We start from the raw sequence: 22800 nt of genomic DNA on the forward strand, positions 1-22800 counted from the left end.
GAGTACACAAAAAAAAAAAATGACTCGAAATAGACTAGTTGATCACCCAAGTCTTTCAATGAAATGGTCATGCTATCGATACCTTTTTCCAAATACGTCTTGAACAGTAGTGATGTGCAGTGCGTCCTTCTGATTAGCTACTACACTATAAACCAGTGGACATGGAATCTCGATATTATTCGTAAAAACAAACATGTACACTGTATCATAGCTAGAATGTGCACACATCAGTTCTGGTACTTGTAAAGCAGAATTTAAACGTGCAGAGCACAAGTGCCACTAGCTATGATCTAATTTATTGAAGTATACTTTCAGGGGCTATGAGTATCACAAGTGAATTATGGCTGTTGTTTTTTTTTTTTTGTGTGTGTGTATTCTAGCTGTATACAAATTTGATTTTCAGGGTATTGGTACACTTTAAAGGACAAGTCCACCTTCGTATACATGTGGATTGAGTGAATGCAGCAATATTAGTAGAACACATCAGTGAGAGTTTGAGGAAAATCGGACAATCCATTCAAAAGTTGTGAATTTTTGAAGTTTCTGCTCAGTCACGGCTGGATGAGAAGACTACTATAGCTTGTGATGTCACATGCGTACAACGATATAAGGAAAATAAAAAGAGAATTTCACAAAATTATTTTTAAAAATTAAATTGCATGTTTCTTCGACCTGTTCCTGACGTATGCAGGGCTGCCAACTCTCACGTATTGAGCGTGAGACTCGCGCAATTCAACCAATTTTGACTGTCTCACTCTGATAAACGAAATCTCACGCTAAACCCCCAAATTGGAATGTACATGACTACAAAAATAAATATATCTCTAAATTCTCTGATATTCCGAATATTGATATGCCCAAGCCCAAAATTTCTGAGATTTTCCCGTGGGGGTGTAAAAGCTTAACCAATAATAATCGTTTCCGGTTCGCTCGCAAAGACGAGCTATTGGATTACGATTGGTTTCTACCTATACCACGTGAGCGTAGCTTGTACTCTTGGCAAATTACAGTACATGTATGGCTATGACGTGTGCTTTACATCGCTTTACATACACTGACTGTGTACGTAGTACGTATGTACGTACGGCCGCACAGCAGGCCGCCAGGCGCTAGCCAGGAGGTCGCTCCGCTCCCTCGCAGTGTCTCACTCTAAACTCTCACTCAAGGTTGGCAGCCCTGCGTATGTTAAGGGTAATAATATTCCCCTTGCCTTCTGAAAGAGAGAAGTCAATAGTTCTTTTGTTATGTGAGAAAAGTGAAAATATGTTGAATTTTCTTTATTCTTTCTTTATAACGTTGTACACATGCGACATCACAAGCTATAGTAGTTTTCTCATCCAGCCGTGACTGAGCAGAAACTTCAAAAATTCATAACTTTTGAACGGATTGTTCGATTTTCCTCAAACTTTCACTGATGTGTTCTACTAATATTACTGCACTCACTCAACCCACATATCTATGAAGGTGAACTTGTCCTTTAACATGAATGCACAGGAAGGATAGTACACTGCTAGCACCATTCCAGCCATGGTGTATATAAATCTTAAAGTTAGTAGTGGAGAAACTCTGTATGTGCTTTAAAGACACATACTCTGCTTTCATGTTTGTTCACACAGTATTGAGTGCAAGTGATCTGAATAGATGCTTGATACACAGACCATTGCATTGCGATGTTCAAGTGCATGGCTTTGATGAGTTGGCTACAATACAGCTGTATGCCTCCCTCGTGTGGTTTGCTTGAGTGATGGTGCCCCAGCACCTCACAATTCTACGCATGTATCTGAAGGTCTTGGTTTCACTTTATTCAGACTTGAGGAATTTATGATGATGCATGCAAAAGAAACAAGCCAAATTGCTCTGTCACAAAAAAAACAAAACCCTCAAATTGCTGATGGTTTTGCAAGCTCTTTACAACTGTATGTCTTCGGTCTTAAGAGGGCAGCATACCTCTACAGAGTTCATAATAACATGCATGATTCATTGAAATGTGCATGTCTTTCAAGTATTGTTCAATGGTGTGATCTTTCTCCATTGGCTGGTTCAATCAAGTAGCACACTGTACACATGATTGTATGCCACTTACACGACTATACGGATCAATCCACGTCAAATCAACCAATGCTATTCAACGGGACCCCCTTCAATTTTCTTTAAATTCATGCCAAATGTTCCCCAAAGTGTCTGACATAAGATTCTGAAATATTTTGCCCCAAGGTCAAACGGTTGCTAAGATACGGACTCCCTTAGCAACCAATGCGTCGTCAAACAATTCAGTTTTAATAAAATTTATTATTTTTTGATATACTGCTGCAGGCAAGTTAGATGAGTTACATTGCTCATTTTCTGTAAATTGGAAGAACTTTATGATCTTAACATGCACTATGTGTTATGGCGCAGATCTGACAATCCGTTATTGCGCAAGAGGTCACCAGAAATGGTGTTGAGCGTCAAAGTTAATGTTTTTGGGTGCATGTTTGGAAGCTGATAACTTCAGAATTCAATTAGCGTAGAACCCATTATTATGCATATTTAAAGACTCTCACTTGCTCTAGAGACCAACCAGAGATCGACCAAAAATTATGCATTGTTTTCTTGTAGGGCGTCCTCAAAGTTGGATTTTTTTAAAAAGTTGCCAAGTTCAAGGTCACAAATCGAGGAGCAACACCAATTTTTTGTTGTTGTAATGATAAACATTTACCTGTAGATGTCTTCATTTCATTACTGTAGATATTTTCATTTCATTACTGAAATTTACACTATAATAGCTGATTTACGCTTATGGTGACTTTAAGTTGAAAACTGCAAATCATGTTCTGTGTCTAATCTATTTTAAGCTGCCAATAATATTTCAAGTCATCTCCAGATCTTATGACAGGATTTACACCATTATACAAATAATGTATGTTTATGAGTGCAATGGACAGAAATATGAAATATAAAAATTTTAAATAACGCTTAAAATAGATCCATGTCATTTGATGTTTTATTAATTTAGAAACAAGAGAGACAATGAGATCGCGAAAGTGCAGTGTTCACTGAGCGTTTTACGCTGGCGCGCTGTCACATACACACACTGCAAACTCTCAGCGAGCGTGCTATGGAGCAAATCGTATGGATCTAAAATTGCACGGTAAATGGAGCTACAATTGCACGGATGATGACGTCATAGTGAAATGGGCCAAATGATCAATGTTAAACAACCAATCAAATGACAGGATCTCCTCAGGCGTTATATAAAACATATTATAACTCATATATCATAACATATAACATACAAGTGTAACATATAGCATATATACATATGAAACATATCATATAACATACATACACACCATAACATGTAGCATCTCATTATATGCTCTGTATAGAGGACCTGGTATTGATAGTTTGTCTATAATGACAAGGTACAGGTGCAGCAAGTTTGGTTACACATAGACAATGTACAGTAGGGCTTAGGGCCAAAGGCTGGGCCTAAGGCCGGACCCAAGGCCAGGGGCATAGGCCCGGGTCAGTGGCCCAGGGGCATAGGGACCCAAGGATGGGCGGAGGCCCAGGTGCCCAACCAAGTTCGGGCCCCCAAGGGCCCAAGGGCCCAAGTCCGGGCCCGAGGCCAGAGGCCCAGGAGGCCAGGGGCCCACGGACATTGCCACCAGACTGAGACCACAAAGAGTAACAGTCATGACTTGCTGTATATATATAACATACTTTATTTCCTTTGCAAATTAAAGCATGTGATGAATATTCCTAGGATACTACCTGCCCACAAGGAAAGAAATACAGTGGACCCGGTCCATCACACCACAATTGACAGTTACACAAATATATACTTGTATAAGTACATTTACACACAAACATGATACATGAACAGCTGTTTCAGGACGAAAAGAAAAAAAAAACACTAAAATGAACTTATATCAGCATACATTTAACCTAGGAAACACACACACACACACACACACACACTTAAATAACTCTAATCATTCATTCAATTATACGAATCTACCGAAATTCACTACCAATAAATTGCATTAAATCCACCCAACATAATCATAATTATTGCACATCCAATATTATAGAAAAACAGGAAAATATACATAATGATAAATACATATGCAAAAATATAAATCCTATAAATGTACATAATTAACAATACAAAGGGGAAAAATAAAAGTGGACATAACCGGTCCGTAAATAATTACTGTATATAAACATAATGATGTGACAAGGCTGTGCATACATATGTGTGGCGCTCCGTCGGAATGAGTCAAAAGTCGCAAAAAATGAAATCGTAGTTATGCCTATAAGTGAATTCTACAGACTCTAAGCTTTACACTGATATGTAATACAACTCATTTCGACATCCCTATAGATCATAAAAACGAATATTAACCACGTTTGTTATGTCAGTTGATTTTCTAAATAACGGAGAAAATCGCTCTCAAAGTTCAGGCTATGTTCATGCTCACAACCTGTTTCTTTCACGGGACGAAACAATACAACTGTCCTGCTTAGCGACGGCGTTTACGCTCCATCGCACGCACTACCGTATAAGGCGATAGCTTGGGTATGTAAGATAATCAACCAATCGCAGGACAGGTCTATCATTAACGATTCTGACCAATACGGCAGCCCGAATGTAAACTTCGGCGCGTTTGTGTCCGTGCCGCTGCCGCCGCATGAATGAGTCGGTACGCGTTGTGTGTCGGCTGCGTTGTGGTTTGCCGCAATTTTTAACTCACAAACAATAGGAAACAGTAGAAAGAAAAGAAGGCACGCAATGCGTCTTACGAGAAGCGTCTTTTAGCGAGGGCGTTGATCGCTTCCATTCTCCTCCCATACATGTTGTTGTCAATGGAAACTACAGAGGATGCGTTTAGCAAGTACCAATACCTAAATAGAACCTGAGAACCTATTGTAGGCGGGCACGCAATGCGTCTTACGAGAAGCGTCTTTTAGCGAGGGCGTTCATCGCTTCCATTCTCCTCCCATGTTGTTGTCAATGGAAACTAAAGAGGATGCGTTTAGCAAGTACCAATACCTATTAAATAGAACCTGAGAACCTATTCTAAGCGGGGGTTCAAAAGACAGCATCGGTAGAAAAAGTCAATGAAGTTGATTAACGATAGTCGTCTTTTGAGATTGTGTTCCTTGCGTGTACTTAAAACCCTCAAATTACGCACATGGTCGTAATGTTGCAGAGCATCAAAAACTGCTTTCGCGTCTTTTCTGCTGCAGCTGTATACAGCCGTAACATTATGAATTCCCGCCATATTAAAGGCACATTTCCTTTATAGGCGTTGCGTGCACAGTAATTATCGCTTAACAGAAGTATCAGAAGTATCAGAAGCAAAGGTTGATGTAGGCTTGACAGCTTCACGTTGGGTTTACAATGATTCTCAGTCACTTTTCTAATAGCATAGCATATAAAAAAACAATTAACTTGTAGCTTAAGCGGATTTTTTTTTTTTACATCACATGTGCAGTTACAATCTTTCTGCGTTTGAGAAGTGGATTATAAATAATAATACTGAAAAATATTCGGAATTAATACTTAGGCCTTCTTCACTTCGTTTTGTATTCACAAACCTTATCAGAAAAAAAAAAATGATTGCTTGATTACTTTCGGGTAAAGGAACTACCGGAAAGGAACCGCATTTAATTTTCTTGTTAACGAACCTAAGCTAATAGCAAACCATATTTCATTGTGTGATTAACGAACCTTCAGAATAATCAATTGTATTACCCCCCTCCCCCAAGGAAAAAAAAAAAAGCATTTCAATGTCATGCGTTGTCATTAGCGATAAAAGGCCCGTTTTTATTTCGTAGTGTGTCTCAGTACTCCTGTGCTTATTTCTAAGGATGTGCCTCTCTTAATGATTGCGATTGATGTTCAACTATTTCTTTCACGCGAGCTTGAACAGGAAGAAGCTAAAATTCAGGCAAGGAGACGAGTTTTCTTCCATGAGATGCAATCATTAAGACACATCTATTCACGAAAGTTGTGTGATTGCTTATGTGCTAAAGAATTGTGTCCATTACATGAATCAGGCACTATACAAAACGGTTGAAATCTACTGAAAGTCGAACTTCGTTTTGTTTTTTGTTTTTTGTTCAATTTCATTTCAATTTTAAGCGGGGATAGACTAGAAATTAGTTTGTCTATACTGGCAGGAGACATTACAGTTTTCCAGTACATGCTCCGCATTTAAACAGTCGCCATATTTTTGTGGCCAGAATCAGATAATGGACACGTGATATATTATAAAAATGAAAATAGAAAACAACGAACACGCCATAATATGTACAAACATTATGAACTTCAATGAATTAAACTTACCTGTGATATTCTGCATAAAAAACAAGCACGCCGATTAAATGATTTAATATAATTAATAGAGCACACAGCGATATCATGCATGGCAGATCAAATCAAGTTCAATTGGTGAGAAAGCTAAATGAAGTTAAAAAGTTGACTTCTTTTCGTTTCTCTTTCAATTCATGAAAACAGAATTACATTGTATATCTATTGAAGAGGATTGTCTCTGTTGCGAACGATCGCCATATATAGCACTGTTAGTCTCCTGCGCAAATCCGAATCCCTAAATACTTTAATTTTTGCTTGATAATGTAATAACCCTGCTCATAATTTCATAAAGGACTCGCAAATTCAAAGTTTCAAACCGTATACTAAAACATTATATTGTATACGGTGTATTTCAAAAAACATTTTGAATGCGTTGCGTGTTAGCATGTTGATAGCACCAATCTGCCTTTTATTTTCCGTATACGTAAAGCGCACAGAAACGTAACCAAATTTTACAAAATACAGTGAAATGCATTGTACGGCGTGGTACTATCATTAGAAGTATATCCCATTCCTTTTTACTTTTATTTGCTTGAACCAAACCATGTGTCATTTTCGTAGCGACATCACTAGGAATTAGAATGTATGAAGATAATCGTTACTCATTTTTTTTTCGCTACTATTATAGCATTTACATTTTCCAACTTTTATTGACATGCAGTACTATGTTACTGTATTGTTACGATTACGAATGTTGGTTATGAATTCAAAAGACTGGTTTATTAATCGAACTACAAAGGTAATAGCTGTTTTGAAAGTAGTTCGATACAAGTTCAAAACGCGATCGAAGTCATTGTCATAGGGGGAACTGATAGCTCTAGAAAACTTGTTTAGGCTAGTAAAGATTGCCGTATAGGCAATCTTTGTAGAAAGTTTTGACTTAGGCCGTCTATTGAGTATTTTGAGAAATTTAATAAAGAATTATTTGTTTTGATTATGTCAAGAATTAGTTTGAACTATGAGAATAAAAAGGCGCGGTTACCCAAACAATGTCGTAGTTCGATTAGACAGTCATGATGGGTAAAGTGAATTCATGACTTGACTAATCCTTACTGAATTGATGATCACTTCTGTAAACCATCAGTTATGTCTTGTAATCGTAGTCAAAATTCTTTTGAGCGATGAGACGAAAACCAACAAACAAAATGCCGTGTATCATCGCTCGAGATTCCAACATTTGGCGTCACCCGACCAACAACAAGTGACAAATCAAATGGAATATTATGTTGTGGGATAGCAGACTGTGTTACGATTTTTAAATGTTTCGAGCAATTGTTTAAAAAAAAAGAGAGAAAATGAGGCAAAGTTCAAGAAATTAGAAAAAGCACGTAAATGCAGGCGATCATGTTTGATAATCATAGTAAGAGATTACACTCGGCCGTGCGGATGTATATGATTGCCTTATTTACATGTCTGATTTCTGTAAAATATGTGATATTTAAATTCAAGTTCCCTTCCCTCCTTTATAGGAGTTTTGTTGGGTTTTCGCTATAGGCATTTATTAGGAAACGCTGTAAAAACGACAACAAATGCCTACTATACATCAAGAGATGACCTATACATACATGAAACACAAAAAAAAATATCTACGTTCTGATATAAATCAACTGCTTGTTTGTTTGTTTGTTTGTTTATTTGTTTGTTTGTTTTGAATTACCATGGTCTTTGTCGGGGGAAAGATGAAGAAAAGTAGTAGAGTGTATCACTCTCAAATCCGGATGATTGCGATAAGTGTGTATCCCCGCCCTTTCTATACAGGTAAACGATTTTAGCTTGGTATGCTACTAGTATTATAAAAGCCTGCATGTGTCACGCGGAAGAACTGATTCCGTGATCACTTTTAGCCTTTCATAAAATTCACGTTTTAAGATGGTAACGATAGCTTGTAGGAGATAGAGTAAGTTAGTGTCACTGACTGTGGTTCTGAACACAAAAGGAGACTGAAAAATTCCTTTACAAATTAGCAGACATAATGCCGATCCTCCAACACTGTTGCTCCATTCCGTCATTGATTCTGCTATCAATGGCGAAGAAAGAATACTGGTTGCGTGATTATCCACCCCTTGATAGCAGGAAGTTTACCTTTCATTGTTTAAGGCTTCGTTGATGCGGGGTTTACTCGGATACAAGGCGTGAACATTGCCGTCCGAGTTCTTTCATTCGAAATTCCTCAGAATACGCAATTCAATGGGCAATTAGCGCTGCTACTTGGCAAAGCTGTTAGCCAACCCAATTGTCCCAATTCTTTGCAGACTTGACCTCTCACATGTCAGCTACACGCAATACACGGCAAACAGCTTTCATTACAAACATTCTGATTAAAAAACAAAACAAAATGAAGAAGCACACTTTTGAGTAGCGACACAGCTTTCTGTCCCTTTCTCAAATAGGTCCTACTTCTAAAAAAATACACAGATGACTAGAGTCAGAATATCCTCCAAAGGGAACACGAGCTATCTGGGCATTAATAATGTTTGTCTTCCTATTTCTCTCCATGCCGTCACGGCCCAAACCATCATAAGTAATAAGGCAATAAGTTTCATTAACCAGGGAAATAATAGTACGCATTACATACATTTGGCGAATTATCACACAAATTGTCGACTTTATAAAAACGAGAATAATTGACAACTTAGGCCCTACTATATCTCCAGAGATGAACTTTAAACAGCAAGTCACATACCAGAGAACGAAAGTTATGATTACTTGAACAAATTCATTAATGAGGCCAATCAATAACCGTTGTAAAAGTACACACACGCATAAAAAAAGGTTTCGAGTTCGATATGTGATCATTGTATTAGCTCATAGATAAAGTATCATAAATTTTGCGTGATCGTTCGTTGGAATTATTTTTTTCAGTGCTATTTGTGCGTCATGTTAATCACCACTCATTGAAATGGAGTGCATGTATCAAACGAAACTCGCTGGTCATGCAATCAATAGCCTTGGTCAGCTCACTATTATTGCGTAATTCTATAGCCCTCGCCGCTTGGCCGCCGACGCCGCCGCGCGCACCATGCTTTGTTTTGTCTTCAAAGGGGTCAAGAGCAATGCCTCATTAGCATACACCCTAGCAACGGAGGCGGAGTCTCGATCTGGCAAGAACAATAGGTGCGAAACGCAACGCAAAGGCGAGCGTTCGAAAAAAATGTAACCGAAAAAAATTGTCTCAGAAAAACGGTGATTTGGGACACTTGTACTCATTTTCACACGCTGAAATTTTCTGTACAAACAGATAAAACATAAAGGAATCAAAATCCGTCATAAAAAAATTTCGACCCGAGTAGTGCTTCCCCTTCATTTTCGGCTCATTACGGGAAAACTCCCCGTGCGACTTATGACTCATTTTGTCGGAGCGCCACACATATGTGATACACTGTACAGCGAACTATACTCAGCTGTACCTGAGCAGCCCACAACACAGAGCAAACACAAGGCGAATTTTATGATCGCATTGAGTTTTGATGCTTGACATCATTTTGTGTCACCTCAAACTCAGTAAAGACTATCTCCTTTAATGATCCTTCATAGATATTTCCTGGGGTTATTTGCGCGAATTCTGCGATCTGGGTACTATTCGCAAATTTAACAACATGTGAAAAATATCAACTTTGATCCCAACATGAATGTAACTTGCATGTGTACATTTCTGTGTTCATTGTTGTACTCCATGAACATGAATTCAACAACTACCATGTGATAATGATCTTGCCAGTGGAAATATCCTGTAATATGAGCTACCAGGACAAAACTCACATACGCTCTGGTTCTGTTTAGCAATCACTTTCAAAACAATGTATTGATACATTTCTGCCAGCTAAAAAAATTCACCCATGTGAACGGGTACAGAAACTGAAGCCTCTGCTAGATGATGGGTTAAGCAGAATTGCTGCTGTCCTTACAGTCCCACTCATGTGTTTTCATGTTAGTCTAATGCAAGTTTGTGGCAATAAGAGAGTGTGCCAAGCAGTGCAGAGGGATTCAGCTGGAAGTCAAAAGTGATTAGCCATTCTGATATTTAGAATTTAACAATACCATTTAATAATTCCATACCACCTAAAACTCCAACCCTATCGAATTCTTTAGAATTTCTGCTATCAAAACAAGAATAGGATAATCTGCAGACATAGTAGATTGTGTAATTATTCTGTCACAAATCTGCTGTTACTGTGTTATTTTGAATGTCTTCCTGTGTGAAAAATGCAAAATTGATGAAAGGAAAAAATATGGTAAATATAGCTCCATTATTCACACATACATGTACATACAATGTATGACAGTAGCACATATATTCACTCACACAAACACACTGATACATGTAAGGGAGTTAAAGAATCGGCAGACATAGTTTTGCAAGCTATGTATTGCAGAGTTCAATTAATATTAGTTTTAGTAATAGTGGTAGAAGTAGCGATGATAATGATAATAATAATGATGATAATAGTGGCTACTTGTATAGCGCACAGGTCCACCTTTTAGTGCTCATGGCGCTTCAAAAAATGAAAAAATTGATATACCACATGGCAAACAACAAACAAACACATACCAGATAAAGAATATGATTGTTGCGAACATTATAGACTGTAATTATAGTCCTCAGTGTGAGAGGAACAGATACGTTTTTAAGTTTGGATTTGAATGTTTCTGTAAGTGACAATTATAACTGTACACACAGAGAAAATGTTCCAGTTAAAGTGGAATGTAATTGTACAAAGTATATGTATTTCACATTTTTCAGTATTTTCAATCTTTCATATCCGTATGCAATGGGCATGATGGACTCACTTGCATAGTATGCTATCATGGGGTGTGATGAGTCTAAACATACAGGTCATCCACTCATTACTGTGTGATGTGGAATACACTCCTCAAATATTCACGCGTTGTTCCATGTGGTAAGTGTCAAGTCTATTGATTATTAGGGAGTTGACTGTTGCACAGATGGGGGAGCTGCTCATGCAAAAATGCTTCAGTTTATACATGTATGTACAATCTGTAGAATATAATACAATCAGTCTTTAGCAGTGCTTTGGTTTTTCCCGGTTTAAGCTTTTGTGGTTGTTTGTTTTGGTGGCAACAAATATCTGGACATTCGCACGTTATTCGCAACAGTACCAAAACTGTCTAATGACTTGGTACATGCTGGGTGAAGGGTAAATCCATTGAGTGATAATATGCAAATGTTTGGTACTAGAAGTTTTGTAAAGTGATCTATGGCGCAGCAATGCTGCTGCCACCGCAATGTGCCAGTGCTTCGCTGAACTTGCGCGGGTCTTCCAGAACAAAGAGGGCGACGCATCTTGGAAGGAGCGCGATTCCTTGGAGGAGGAGGACGAGGAGGAGAAGGCGGGTCTCCTCCGGTCTCTCCGCGGCGTTGCAGATAGACGGCAGAGCAGGAGGAGTCGACTGGAGGAAGACATTTATCACCAACATCATCACCACCCGCACTCCTTTGATGAGGCAGTTATCCTCTCGTTTGAGTTTCGCACCCAATTAACTCTCTCCCCTGGATGTAGCAATTTCTTCCTTGCCGCGGGGGCCAATGCATTTGTGTACAATGCAGGTAATAAGGAGCACCCACCAGCTTTTAAGCGCAAATTTGAAATATATGTGAATCATAGCCCCGGGCAACACTCAGTGAGCGTGACAGCTGATTATGAAGAGGAATGCACAGCGTATCATCGCAATCCTTTTTTTGTGTCGGCCTTTGTGTCTGACTGTATCGGCTGCATGGCGCATTCTATTTGCCATGAATGGGAGATGGCATAAAAAAGCAGAAGTACATCTGTACTAACAGACCAGACTAACAGACAGAATGAATGTATTTCTTCAGAGCATGGAGAAGTAATTGTAATATCATTGTTGACCTTCTCTATGCCAAGACAATATTCTGTATAATACAGACAATAGTCAAGGTCAGGATCTTTCTACTCGGCGTTAATGAAGTTTATCTTTTTTTTTTAATTTGTTTTTTAGTGTGAAGGGAAAAGAGGCATGCATTTTAGATTATTAAAGGGATTAGAATCACTTGGTCATGTAAGGCAGTACATACAAATTGTATTTCACAGTATTTGTATTTTTTTTTTTGCAGATCACCAATTAGCTGATATTCACAAAGTGAACAACTTGGAAAGCATCATATAATTGCAATGTATGTACCTCCTGTAGAACATTGGTGTGTAACCTGTGTTTCATCTACAAACTTCTCCCCTGAAAAGGAAGACTATAAGACTATTTCTCATTATTGTCACTATGGTTCTCGATTCCAAATTCAACAACTTGTTGAATTGTCTATACAAGTCTCAATTGGCAAAATACCATACTCACAACAAATGTGGTGTTAGTGAAAGGAGAGAAAAAGAAAAAAAGAAGAAGAAATGTCTGCCGGTTGTGATTCTGTTCAACTTGGCAGTAATCAAGTGTTCCGGGACAGAGTTACAGTGCGCGAAAATGTGGGCATTGGATTTCAGTGCCTGACTGGTCTTCAAAGTTGTGTAAGCAATGTACACTTTTTCCACAACAGCTGTTGTTAAAGCAGAATATTATAGGCCAAATGCCAATTTATCTAGCTTAAAAAGCTCATATAAAGCATATAAAGGAAGAGGAGTGGGGGCTTTTGATTTACAGACAAATAACAATCCATGTTCGTGTCACGTATCAACGAAATTAATGAATTGAAAAGCCAACAAACAGGTAAAAGATTCATTAAACTGGACATGAGAATAAAAAAGTTGTGGAATATCAAAGTTCAGATGTTTTTATGCCTCTGCCGTGATGGGTGCTGGAGACATCATGTTTGTGGGTTCTCTGTCCGTCCGTTCATCCATCCTACATTTTATTAGGAAAATTTGATTAGTTCTGAATAGCAAGCAGTAGGTCGTTGGTAGATTTTGATAGCTACAGTCTGTAATTACACTAATGATTAGGTATTACAATATATTTGATAGATTATGATGTGATATAGAATCATAGAAATGATTGTAGTGATCGTTATAATGAGTAGGGATTCAGCAGTGCAGTGGATTGCATGCTGTGCTTTCAAAAGGTCCAGGGTTTCAAGCCTATATCCTTTTTTGTGATAAGCGGGTACCTATCAGCAAATTGAAACACTTCGGGCACTGTGTAGTAGTAGGAAAGATATATATTTAAAAGCACCGATGATGATGATGATTATGATAAGGGTGATAACAATAGAGTCAGAATTGCATTTAGATTGTCATGGTAGCATTACTTACATCTATTCCGTGACATGTCTGAAAGTTGAGCACTGCGTATAAATACTTCATGTTTAATAGGAATTCCTTACAGTTTACCCATGAGGTGAAGAGATGAATAAATATCTTTTAGATCAGTCTGACTTGGGAGAATGGTATCCTTTCTGGGAATTTGTGAGCATTTCAAATTGTAAGTGACCTTGCAATCAAATTTCATATTTTAAGAGTACACTGTAACACCTGTAGCTGCAAAGAAATGCAAGTGGCCAGTAATATTGGACTTAACCAAATCATACATTAATATTTATGGTACCTCAGATCAATTATTTTAACCCATTGAGGACGAGTCCCAAGTATACTCGGGTTGGTGTATACGGGAAATACGTGTTGTAGCAAAATCAGTCCGTCCTCAACGGGTTAACCAATAGTGTTAAATAATTTTCAAAAAAGAGGCAGTTATCAGTGTTGAAAAAAAATGGACATGTGTATCAGTGGAAAATCTGAAATATGTCTTTAAATAATCAAGCTTTGCTCTTTCAACATCCCTAAAGATGTTTGATGTCCCTACTGTGCTGAATTATGGAGAACTATAAATTACATTAACAGGGTACCTAATTCAATTACCGTCCAGCGAAGGGAAAAATCTGAGAAAACTGTCCCAATCTCAAGTTTGCATACCATGTTCCCCATTGGTATGGAAATTTGTGTGCTGTTGACATTTGTGGTGCATTGTCACTAGTGGGAAATATATATCTGCCCTCACCAGCAGGTCATGAACCCCGACTTTTTCAGCATGTTGCCATGGCAACCTATAAACAGGTAGTGCAGGAGAAGTGCCTGAAGTCATACAATGTAAACTGTAATGTCTTATCCAGCAAGGGTGGAAGCTGCAAAACAACTAGGTCTCTGACTTGCAGGTTTGGCAATGGTGGAAGCTTGGTGAAAGTGGTGCATCAACATTTTGCTGTGGAAGAGTGTGGAAATAATTTTTTTGTTCTCTCACGCACCCTTCAGTATTTTAGGATCCTGCTCTCACTGTGTTTAGAAGAAGATGCAGTTAATGATTGCTGGATGTTCTTAATGGAAATTTCAATGTGCCTGGAATCATTCGTGATGGTAGAAGAGTCGGAGCTTGTACAATCCATGGGATATACAATGGTTGCTCTATGTGTTTGCTGCAAGCCAATACCATACGCATCCACTGCTGGAAGTGGCGCAGTAATATTGATAAGGTAGTTAAAACTTGGAGAATATGGGAGTTCATTGGACCAAAAGCAATGGTAAGAGTGAAGAGTGGTAATTCATTGTCTGTGTGCACTTTGCAATACACAGTTGTAAATCAATAAGCTGTTTCGTAAAATTGCACTGTACACAGGGCATGAGACTGCATCATCGGCTCAGAATGATGTGGCTGTATTGAATGTTATTATAGATGCCAATTGTTACTTTTTTTGCAGTACTTTGAACTTTTTTTTTTTGGCTAAAATACTGCAAGTTTTATGGAAAATACAGTTCTTCCCAATAGACTTACTGCTCATGTCCCAGGATACTGCAGTGCTGTTTACAAGGGTGGCATCCCTGATGTTATGCTAAACATTTTGTATGTAAAGTGTTCATTGTCATTGGTAGTTGATATTAATTTGTGTATACTTGTTTACATCCAGCTCTATTCTTGTGTTAGGGACTGCAGTTTGTTTACATCATGATTAAAAAGTAACCAGGTTATCATTACACATTAATTGTACAATCGTATGTGCATGAAGTGAATGTGTGTTTGCTGCTGAAAGTAATCTGTATGTTCCTTGTAGATTTGTGCTGATATGAAGTTTATTATTCCAATTGATAAGCAATGAATAGATTTCAAAAGAAGTGAATAAAAGACATCATAAGACATACAATTTTGATCTACATATACAGTGAAAAGCACTGATTATCTGTCCCCATTTAAAGCACTCACACACACACAAAAAAAAATCTATATGGTGCATTGCCTGTGATGCTGTTGAAGAATTTGATGTGTTTTATAGGAAATGCCATTAGCGTTTCAGCTGATTTTCATCCTCTCTTTTTACACTGCATATTACGTTTCCCCATAAATGTTAAAGATAAAACTGTATGAGCCACATTACAGCTTAGGCTTTATACATTCACTGGTTGTGATTGCAAGTCAATAAAACATGGTTGAGACCAATTGGAAGAGAAAACGTCATCTACAGCTCAGCTTGGCCCTTGATCACATCCACGACGTTATGGTGATCACGCTTTTTCTGTTGGTACCCCCCTTCTCTGGAACAAACTCCCTACTCATATTCAGTCCTCTGTCTCCATTGACATTAAAAAAAAAAAAAAAAAAAAAAAAACCAATCAAATGATTTGAAGAACAGAAATAATTATTATGAAATTGTGGATTATTTGTACACCTAGTCGTTTTACATGTATCTTCTCTTTTGTTGAGTGTAGAGCGCTTAGAAACTTTTTTGTCTTAAGCACAATATAAATTTTCCATATTATAATTGATGGAATGTCTGATACAGAGGGTGGTTTTATGGCTACATGACATACAACATATGACGGATTGCTCAGAGAAAGGTGATATTACTGCTTCACTTGTGTAGTGGGTGGTTTTGAAGAAAAGCAAGGACATAAAACCAGCAAGTTTGAAGGAGCTTGAGAGATATTTGATGACTGATAGGGAAACAATAATTGTGCAAGCGCTAGTGAACATAAAAATCTTCCAGGGTAGTGGAAAAAGAACCCCAGAAATATGTCTCACAGTCCTGAAGCAGCCACAGTGACCGTGATGAAGTGTATTCAACTTTGCTTTTATTGTTTATATCCGTTAAACCTGAACAATACTTGTATTGCATGAAATGCTGAAATATCAACAAATAAGCAAAAAAAGTATATGTATACACCAAGACATTATACAGCTAGAGGATAATACAGCCCCACCCTAAATTCACTACAAAAATGCATGCTCACATTTGACAACTTCTATTTCTCCCCAACAAGCAATACATTGTATGGGAGTATCCTCGTATACTGACCTACAAGATCCAGCAACCCTTTGACATTTGACAGACTCTTAAGTTGCACATTATGGGGAAAAAAAACAACAGCTGTAAACTTTTGTTGATGCTTTGACTAATAAAGAACAGTCCTGTGTTTGATGGTAATAAATCAAATCGTTACATGTGTTGTCTTGGATGCAGATTTTCACACCGACAGCGCTGGCAAAGGGGAGAAGACGCGGAGCGCGGTCCTGAGCGAGGAGGGCGCGGAGAAGGACACCAGCGATTCGTACCGGTCCTCCAAGGAATGCCTGCCACCCCGTGTCCAGCGTAAGAAGAGCCCCAGCCCCTTCCCTTCCAGCTCTGCCTACCCCAGTCTGAGGCGGCTGGCCCTGAAGAACAGGGTCAATGCAGCTTCTCTTCCAGAAATGACAACTCCTCCGCTCAGAGGTAAGGCCACACCCAGTTAGGCTCAAATTGGGAGGGGGACCTCTTGAGATTAGAACAGGACTCTTTAGTTTATTCAGGGGATGGTTCATCGGATTAGAAATGCCAACCCTCATGTAGAGAGCATGAGACAGGTGTCAGACAAAATACAGAGCTTGGTGAAACTTTGAGTGACCCCTTATGCAGTCAGTTAATTGCCCTTATTTAAAGTCATGGGCTCTGTTTTTTTCATCTGTCCTTGTGAAAGCATTGAACAGACCATTTTGCCATACTCTACATGTGTGTACCTTACCCTTTCATTGTTTATTCAGCATAGTGTTGCAAGAATTACAGCTCAGTTATTCCCTTTTTCTTCATTTATTGTGTTTTGCTTAAAAGAGAGATTTTAACTTTTTTTTTTATACTAAAAACAAACTTTAAACGAAATTTTGGATGAAATTGGTGGGATTAAATTGAAAGTGCATTTGTTTGCAATTTTGTGCAAATTGTTAGAGTAGTACAAGATTATGCATGTCTTGTATTTCATGTGATTGCATATATTTTTTTTTCTCTAATGTGTTTAATTATTTGACATTTATCTTGAAATGTAAAATCTGACAATCTCATCAGCCATTCTTTCAAATGCCTTTTGCAAAGTTATGAAATCATATGAAACTCATAATTGGTATGTGTTTTCTTTGTCATTGTAAATGCTTTAATGCTTATCAAATTATGGGCTTATTTCGAGCCCAAAGCTATTTCATCATGAACTACTTGAGCAGCAACATCAAAAGGATGTATATTTTGTAACCTCACAACTGGAGGATTTACCAATGGATTTTCTGAACTAACACCGTTAATGGCATCTTGAGATCAAATTCCATCACAGCACTGACTGCGGTTCCTGCAGATAGAATTTCATCGGAATCACAAGGGATGTGAGACATTTCATCAGAATCACAAGGGCTGTGAAACGTTTACGAGTGCTTGGAGGGAATTACTCATGAATTTTTGCAATTGGCTTTATGTGGGACATTTATCTCTTTGCTGTCATATGTTTCTGTTTTGCAGGAGAAATGACTTTTGCACCAGTGGAATCTCCTCTCTATGTGAGTTATTGCCTTTTGCCACAAATTATGTTTCATTTATGAGCACATTGTGCCACCGGTGACAAGACTTTGGACAACAAAATCACAAATTTTCAAAAGAGCTTAAAAATATTTTTCATATTAATTAGTGCAACATTTTGTCAATGCAATAGCAATGTTCATGTCAAGTACAAGTAATTTGGAAACATTGTTTCGGACTACATTAATTATTGGATATGAGACATTGTGAAACTCAAATCAATATTTTTGATATTCAGAATTGAGTTTAGTAGGATGATTTTTTTTTTTTTTTATGTTTATATTCCAGTTGAGATATGAGAACTTGTCACCCCAAGGACAATATGCATCTTTGTCTTGATAATGATAATGATGATATGATAGTAGTGAGAATGCATGAATACTAGTAGGCCCAGACCACCTACAATCTTTTGTACAGAGTAGGATGCTTTAAGTGCTTTACAGTTAAAACTTATACACAGCTTAGGAAGAATTAAACAAGACAGAGAGAGAGAGAGAGAATGAATATACACAAAAGACTGAGCAAGCTTGTGTACATTCAGATTCTGAAAGATTCAACAGATGGAATAGTTCAAATTTATAGAGAAAGTAAATTTCAAATCAATAGTCTTGCATATTGTGTAATTACGTTTTCAATGGTCCATTCCTTGTGAGGGCTTGCTCAGTAGTGCTTCAAGCAAACCAGCATTCAGTGTCAAGGACATCTTCCCAGATGATGTATCATTGCAGCATAGAGATGTTACATTGTAGTGCAGAATCAAGATGTATGTAGGCAACAGTATTTAAGTGAAATGTGAAATACAATTTGTTTCCAGTGAAGAGGCGTTGGCACTAGCAGAGATGTGATTATGTAACCTGTTACATTGTGAGCAACTTCAGAAAATCTGTTTCTGTTATAATTCATGACTGGTGAATTATTTCCTACTTGTTAACAGGAGCATTACCAATATCTGAATCAGAAGAAATAAGTGCATACACCATTGTTTTTATTTTTTTTAATCCTTATCAGTAATGAAATAAATTGATTATTGTCACATAACGAGACATGATCCTTTCTCACGTATAGGGAGGGGGCCAAATTAAGATCAATTTTGGTCCTCTCAGCCAACCTCCGGAGGAGGAATCCGAGGTGTTCCTCGTCTTTGAAGGCAGCAGAAAGCGTCATGTGACATCAGCCAAACGGACAGATTATCAGACGTACAGCGCCATCATACCAGGTCAGTTGCGCAAGTGCGGTCCATGCCGTGTGCATTTAGTAGAAAGCAGCATGATATGCACTTGCACAGATTTCTACAGCTAGTGCCGAGTAATGTCTTAATTATGTGCTTGAGAGAAATGCTCAGTCGATGGCAATATGTTAGCATTTAAATACAGAAAACTGATTCAGACAAAAATAACACATTTTCTTCACATCTGATGAGGAGGATTTTGTTCCTAATTACAATATAGCCATTTGTTTCATGTCTTTGTAACTTATCAGAAGTACAGCTGTAAATGAATGAGCATCATAGTAATATTCTCAAAATACGCTGGCCATACCAATGCTGCAAATAGATTATTGATTGTAGAAAAGAAATTCCAGCTCGTGTGCATTTTATATGGCGCTTAAAAATAGACAGTTTGTGTTTGTCCTGTCACACCACAGAGCGAAGCAACAGCATTGTTTCCAGGAGAAGCTCAAGGGACAAAGTTTGCTGGTATTAGTGCCCTTGGAATATAGGCAATGTTTGATTGTAAATTGCAGGTAGTAGTGGCATTTTACTGTGCAGCTACACATGAGCATGTAATATAATGTGCAATGCACGTGCTGATGTCAGACTTTCTATTGTAACTGCATTACCAGACAGTATTTTATGGACCCTTCGTTAACCACAAGCTTTAAACCAAAGTTTACAATTTTATAGGTCTTTCTTCTTTTTGTTTGGGACAGCATGCCTGCTTGATATTGTTTTGTCATCAGTTGCCTGCGGAGACTCTTAAATGGGACCGACAGTATTTGCGTATTTACTGGTATTTATGTGTGTGTGGGGGGGGGGGGGAGGATGTAGGCCACACATGACAGGCACAGATTAAAACCATCTTAAATACGTACATCCTCCCTTTGTCTTGAATTTCAATGGTAGTATTTGTCCAAAATAGGTTGTGTTTCTTTTCTATGCAGATTGACATTAGGGTGTGCAATCAAGAAGTTGGGATGTTTGTGAGATCTCCTGTACTTTGTTTGAAATGCCTAAATCATTTTCCAGCTGTTCAGTAATAAGAATTTAAGGCGTTTCTTGAAATGTTTGATAATGATTAATAGTCGTTTATGTACATTTTTGAAGTTTTGTCGATATTTTCTGGTAGTACTAGTTTTCATTATGTACCACAATGAAATAGTTCCGTTTCAAACTTCCTGTGTGTCCTTGATGCTCAGACTCAGAGAAGCAACGCTAAGAGTTTTGTCCTGACTTGGGGATATGAGGATGCAAAGTCTTGTATAATAGACTTCCAAGAAAGAGTACTTCACCAGAATCATGTCAGTTTTGTTTGTTTTTGTTTTCATCACTCCTGTGGCTATATGAAATTGTCCTTTTCATTAAAAAAAAAGAAAGGAAGAAGAAAAACACCCTTCTTGCCGTGTTTGTACCATTATGGATCTACTTTCACCTCCCTGTTTTGTACGTAAAACTACCGTCAGATAGTCAGAATGAAGTGGAGTGAGTCTTGATAGCGTAGTTATTAGACTGGCCTGATTCCAAGGAGGATGTAATGAGGTCATTAGCAGATTTTGACACATGTGTCCAGTGCCTGAAGCGTATACACGTTATATACCAGCTTCTTAGAGACTGTCAAGGACAACCACCCCCTACTCTTAATGATATGGCAGCGTAAGGTCAGTTTTTTACACACAGCTGTGGTTGAAGTCAACAGGCTTCCTAGCTTGTGTCTCTTCTCACAAAACTGACAATCTGAAAGTTACTGGTAAAAAAAAAGAAAAAAAAAAAAAATTGGAGAAGTGATCTGATAGCTATATTCTTGTTGTGTGTATTACCTTTGCATATATGCATTTTCAATTAATCAGTTGGGATCAGTTTGGTCATAGGTGTTACTTGACCTTAAATTTTGGCAACCATTTTGTACAACCTTGTAATTCAGTACATGTGTGAGGAAAGGAAATGGAACGAGCATTAACCATATACTGTTGTTTGGTGTTTTTTTGTTTTGTATTTTTTTGTCCTTCCACTATCGGACAAAAAAAAGGGGGACAGAAGAAGGACATGAGATATGTTTGTAGGGTGCTTGCTCATGAGATCGCTGAAAACAAACCCAGTGAGCCTGAGGGTAATGAGGCAAAATGTTGGACCATAAATATTCTAACACTCTGACCTTTACGGACCCGGCAATGTTTGCGCGAAATTTTCATACGCTTGCGTGCACGATGAACATTGAACACAATCTGCGTCTCACTCTTCTGAATGGGAAAAAGAAATTCGAGGAGCATTACATACTTCTTCCCATCTGAATTTTTTTTTTAAATCTTTTCATTTTCTGCAAGTGTTGTTTTCTTACCTCAGTCCCAGGCAGTCAAAGACAAGTCTGCTTGCCCTACTGACATAAGTTGGTCCACAGAGTGCTTAGGCACACTTTACATGATGAGCTTTTTTTTTCTCATCAATCATATTGCCCTGTGCTGTTCTACCTATAGTTAGCCTAGAGTTAATCTCTTTTTCCCCAATTCTCACCTGCATTTGTGTAGTCCTGTACTATCTTATCTGTTAATATTAAAGCTCAGGCTAAGAAATCACCTCTGATCTTTTCAAGTCCCTAAACCGTGAACAGTGATGTGGACTGTAGTAAAACATGTTTGTAGCAAGGCTGTTAATAGCGCACCTTATTCTATATCTGGCCCATATGCTCAATTCTGCTTTTCCCTGTGTTGCAGGGGCGAGGGGTTGCTGACACACTTTGAAGCACTAGATACTGTTTGTACACTCAGGCTCTTCTTGGTAGGGCTCGCCGATATTTACGGAACAATTCCATTCATGGAGTACATATATAAAGGAAAGGGGGCAAGCTAATCCTTTGGGACATTTGTAAGTCCAGTGGGAGAGGAGCTGAATGGGCCTTACAGCATGTTCCTTACCATAACACACAAACTAAACTGACTGAAGTCGTTTCATACCTATCGAGAATCATAATTGTAATAAATGCTGAATTACAAACACAATTTTTTTTTTTTTGCAATTTGAATTTGAATCATCGTTCATTCACATGACCGAGAGAGGCTTCCCGGATTCTGCGGTTTTGAATTTCAGAACACGCTTTAACTGCAGTGTGAGCATTCGAGGAGCGCGATCTTTCTGCGGAAGTGGCGGAAAGGTCATCGTCTGCTTCACCCAAAGAAACATTTTTGGAGGTCAATCTGTTCACACAACTTTTTTGTTTTGTAATTCTGGTGAAACATAATTCGAAAACATCTTTGAAACACGATTCTAGTGATGTGTCATAACTCATTATAAGTGTGTTTCAATTTAAGCACTCTCAGTATGTGTGAAAGCAAGGTGAAACACCCCACATGTTTGCTGTTTCCAACTTATCTTTCCAATAACACTAACAGTGAGGAGTTTTTTTGTTTTTGTTGTTGTAATGCAGTGCAGATTGAACCCTTGCGG

General features: G+C 38.1%; 1 protein-coding gene across 1 annotated transcript in view; it reads left to right on the top strand.

Moving 5' to 3' along the window:
* Window positions 1-14806: 14806 nt before the first annotated feature.
* The window catches only part of LOC140231217 (uncharacterized), a 209337-nt gene continuing 201343 nt past the window's right edge, over window positions 14807-22800 (top strand). Inside the window, exons 1-4 of the mRNA XM_072311362.1 lie at window positions 14807-14861; window positions 16794-17042; window positions 18090-18127; window positions 19212-19362. Of these exons, the coding sequence (XP_072167463.1) occupies window positions 14834-14861; window positions 16794-17042; window positions 18090-18127; window positions 19212-19362 (466 nt within the window). The 5' untranslated portion in view covers window positions 14807-14833. The remainder of the gene's footprint in view (window positions 14862-16793; window positions 17043-18089; window positions 18128-19211; window positions 19363-22800) is intronic.

This window comes from Diadema setosum, chromosome 7, assembly GCF_964275005.1.
Source record: "Diadema setosum chromosome 7, eeDiaSeto1, whole genome shotgun sequence".
Lineage (NCBI taxonomy): Eukaryota > Metazoa > Echinodermata > Echinoidea > Diadematoida > Diadematidae > Diadema > Diadema setosum.